A 4,498-nucleotide genomic window follows, 5' to 3' on the forward strand; every position below is an offset into this window, starting at 1 on the left:
TTGGGTCAAAGAAATATGGTGGAATTATTGAGAAGGTCAAAGAAGAATCCAATGATATTAAGGTAAATAAAACTACTACATTGTCCCACATTACAATTATTAGTGGGCAATTCCAATTGCTGGAATCTGCAGGCCAGGTGAAATAAAATTGTCTCCACCAGTCTGGTTTCCATTATCATTAATATTCTTTGAACATAAAATCATATGTGACATGACTCCTTAATTTTCGAGACTTATCCTTATGTTCGTCAGTGGTCGATCCTTCCAATTCTAAAAAACCCGATCGAAGTGCTTCAAATGCATATAAATATATATATATATAATAGTGCAGTGCTTTATATGCGACCAATCTTGCAAAACTCTCAAATGATTTGCAAAATGCTATCAATGCATCAATCAATAAAAATCAGCTTGGGAGATAATTCGCGGTATATATATTAAGTATACTAATTAACATTTGAAGATAGTGTAGTACTGACTTAACGACGAAAACAAAATATGGTGCATGGAAATAGAGGAACTTACCAGATAACTACGTTTTTCTCCCATAAACTTCAAGCTAACTCATGATTCAAACATTAAATACAGTGCTTGAGCTATAAAAAAACATCAAAGGATTCGATCCAAGGAAGAGTTGAATATCGCAATCCAGTACAGTAGAGCTTCAAAACATCCGGAATCGAAGTTAATTATTTTAGGAACCTGAAATATGTCAGAGTTTAGAAATTGGGTGGGTTATACACTTATGACTTCAAGGAAAATTTGATGGATAAGAGTATACAATGCCATGCACTGAAAAATTGATATAAATGTACTGCTAGCTAGCTATTTCGAGGAAGCATCGTATTTGTCAATAATTTGGACGTGCTGAACTGCATGTTGTACTTATGGTACTGATACTAGAAGTTATTCCACAAATCTGGTCACCCATCTACACGGTACTCCTATGAACATGCTCATGACATCTTACATATGACTATTTTCGCTAAGGAATAGATCTAGATACTCATCCTTAAAACGCTAGCTGTCAACTACAGACCGTATACAATATCAGGTCTTTTACACACACACACACACATATATATATATATATATATATTTGTATCTATGTATGTATATTATGATGTCAATATCAGTACAAATCCAATGGAGACAAGGCAACTTGATGTACAGAGGTCAGTTGCATATATATATATGGCATTCCAAAGACAGAAATTCATAGAATTAGAAAAGATAAAAATAAACAAAAGAGAATTCTGTACATAAGAGCCCGACAACAAAGTGAACAGGTATTTGGTTCATCATCTACTGTCCTGAGATCTTCAAAGACGAGAATTTGTTAAGATTATGCCAGCTTTGAGGCGTTTCCTTCATTGATATACTATAATCAAAATAAACAAACATATATATGGCAATCAGATGTTAATGTGTCCATTCATGGCAGGCATAAGATCCTAAGCAGAGTCCTTATAAAGGAGCTAGCTAGGACAGTAAAAGAAAGCATGCTAATGACGATTATTAAATTTGGAAAACCCAAGATAAGAAAACTGTAGTACTTCGGCATGAGAGAGGGGGGGGGGGGGGGGGGGGGCCGGGAAGGGAGAGAGAGATCGACTTCCCATATTGTCACCGATGTTGAGGTAAAGTTACTTGATGCTGGTATAATGATATTGCTATTTGGACCAAAGTAGGAACCGCAGAAAACTAGGTTTTAAAGCCCTTGGCCTAGGGTTTATTACAAAGGAAAGAGATGCTCTAAATCTTAAGATCAATACTGTGATACACTCTAGCTAGCCAAGGAGCTGTCTCCTTCGTGTTTCTTGAATTCTTCTTTACTTACGATCTCGAACTGGAGAATTTAATAAATTAAACAACTAAAATCAAGTAATTCAAGACTTATTACAATCTGTAAACTCTTCAGTTGTTGGATTATGTCCTGCATCATCATGTTGAGTTTTGTACTTTTTTTAGATCTAGATTCGAATCAAAGTTTCATATATATATATATATATATATAATTTTAAGCAAGAGGAAAAATTTAATTACCACTTCTTAGGATAGGCAAGGAAACCAAAATTACTGCATAGGAAAGTTGGAGTTATCGTCGCTGGCCTTCATTGGATTTCTCTTCTTCTTTTTCTTCTTATAGGGGATACCTCGAGCCTTGGCTTGAGAATCCCTCACATCGCGCAAATAAACACGGATAGCACCGCTAGCAAAAGGGTTTGTCTCAGGCAAGCCACCGTTTTCTTCATAAGCAGCTCTAAGTCGGCCGATGAGGGCATCTAGGCTGCCCCATGCTTGTCTAAGTGGGCAAATGCAAGGACCAGGGGGCTCAGGTTGTCCAAAGAAGACACAACCTTGTAAATGAACCTTTGTCTTTCCAAACTGATCCAGATACTGCAGGAACTCAAGCACGTGATTGGAGTTGCACTGTGAAAGTGCCACTGGGGGTCTTTGGTTCCTCAAGTACTGACCAAAGGTGTTCCAGTCCCGCCTCTTTTGTGATTCATAGCGGCTCAGTTGAGGTGGCTGATGCTGTTGATCACCACCACCACTACCAGTACTACTACCACCACCAGCAGAAGATCTTGATCCTTCTGCTACATCTTTTCCTTTGCTGCTTGACATCAAGCTAGCCTGCAAAATAGTTTCTAAACAGTCTCTAATTGATCGCAAGAAAGGGAAGAAATATAAGGAAGAAGAGAACAAAATATTAGTGGGTGAAAAAAATTGTAGATCACATCATGGGGCTACTGAGGAGACATGGTATGGGTCCTAAAGTGCTTTAGCTCCTCTTTTCTTCCTTCTCACATTATTTTCTTGCTTTATTAATCGTACTATTTGCCTCAAGTATATACTTCTTCTTTTTTCTTATATTTATTATTACGCTTCCATTTTCAACCAATCATCTTCTAGTACATTAGCGTAATTAATACTATGGTTTAAAGCATATGGCCGGCGAGTTGTGACTTGCTAACCAGCTGTCTAATTAATTTACCTTTGTTTAGGGTGGGCCGATCATCATGATCTGGGATTTACCATTTTGGGAAGCAAAAAATGGACGGGATAGATTCCTTTCCTACCTACAATTCTATCGATCAGAAATTAGGAGCTAGCGCGCCCAGAAAATGAATAACAATATATAATTAGCCTCCAATAACATATATAAAAGGAAAAAATTTATTCATAATCCTCCACACTATGCACACACCACATTTTTTTTTTTTTAATGTTTTACTTTTAGTAAATGATTAATGAATAGAAGAATTCAATTCTATGGATCATGCATGTAACTCATACTGCAGAAGGAATTAGACGGAAGGGGGCTGCCTGAAAGGTTCTGATTAGCTTAATTAAGAAATCTGTTTTCATTTTAATTTAAAAGCAATTAATATATATGATGGGAAAAATATTTGAAAATCTTGAAGAATGAGTTGAAATAGTCACAAGCTAGCTGTGTGAAGGATCGAGTTTATTCTTCGATCGATCTTCTTCCAGCTTATGTACTCTCGTGAACAGTGATCTACTATTATATATACTATGATCTGATGATGATGAATAGCAAAAATAAGACGATTCATGCACACAGTCATCGATCGATCGTCACATGCATCCAATATTGAAGGCTCCATGTGAATAGAAGCACGGACGTGATCAAACAGTACTGTTCTTGTTTAATTAGTTACAATATCACTACTCTAGCTATAGCTTATCTATGTCCAGTGTGCATAGGCACAAGACACAAGTCCATCAATTAATAATATTATGTAAAGTCCAGTATTAATTAATCAACTCGATCCATCAAATTAAAAAGAAGACCCTATATATATATATATATATATATGTATAAACCTACTTCGCCCTTTACCTCAGTAGCTATCACTTCAAAGCATTGAATTTAATTTCTCAAAACGTCTAGATCTAGATGATGACCAGTATGCTTCTTCAAGCTAAAATTAACTAGGACTAGTTTTAGGCAGGCAATGCCTGATTCCAAGCGGATAGCTAGCCTCAACTAATTATAGGCTCCAATGAAAGTAGTAACATATATATAAATATAACAATGGTACAGAACTGCAATCATTCAAAACTCGATCATAAACTGATCTTATATATGTTGAGCAATTTGATTTCGACTCTGAATATCCAAATCCCTGTATTTATATAACAGCAATACCATAACAGTTGAGAAACTCCAAACAATCTTTTAGTGTGCTCCCGTACGTGGGTAGTTAGCTAGATAAAATGCTAAATACATATACACATAGTCTAGGGCTGATACTTGTCCTATGCGGGCGGGCAGCCAGCTCTTGGGCAAGGGTTTTATTTTTGTCTTTGATTGCCGCTTGGCCTCGCTATAGGGTAATGATATGCCAACAACCCATTCACAATTTATAAATAACTTTAAATATAATAATATTTTTTTTATTATATTTAAACACATCAAATCATAAAATAAGTCAAAATAAAACTTAAAATAATATTATTTTATTCA

The 4,498-nt window shown here is 35.8% G+C and overlaps 1 protein-coding gene across 2 annotated transcripts; it reads right to left on the reverse strand.

Annotated features, from left to right (window-relative positions):
* Positions 1-521: 521 nt before the first annotated feature.
* LOC122289424 (protein LIGHT-DEPENDENT SHORT HYPOCOTYLS 7-like) lies at positions 522-2,795 on the reverse strand. 2 transcript variants are annotated; one of them, XM_043096392.1, is made up of 2 exons: positions 2,047-2,792; positions 522-702 (listed from the first exon to the last, which is right to left on the reverse strand). In XM_043096392.1, exon 1 carries the CDS (start codon positions 2,629-2,631, stop codon positions 2,077-2,079), a length of 555 nt encoding a protein of 184 aa, XP_042952326.1. In that variant the 5' UTR covers positions 2,632-2,792; the 3' UTR covers positions 522-702; positions 2,047-2,076. The 2 variants fall into 2 exon arrangements, with proteins under 2 accessions (XP_042952326.1, XP_042952328.1); XM_043096394.1 differs by lacking the exon at positions 522-702 and adding an exon at positions 719-1,381 and having other exon boundaries at positions 2,047-2,795.
* Between the last annotated feature and the right edge of the window lie 1,703 nt (positions 2,796-4,498).

Source organism: Carya illinoinensis, chromosome 12 (assembly GCF_018687715.1).
Source record: "Carya illinoinensis cultivar Pawnee chromosome 12, C.illinoinensisPawnee_v1, whole genome shotgun sequence".
Lineage (NCBI taxonomy): Eukaryota > Viridiplantae > Streptophyta > Magnoliopsida > Fagales > Juglandaceae > Carya > Carya illinoinensis.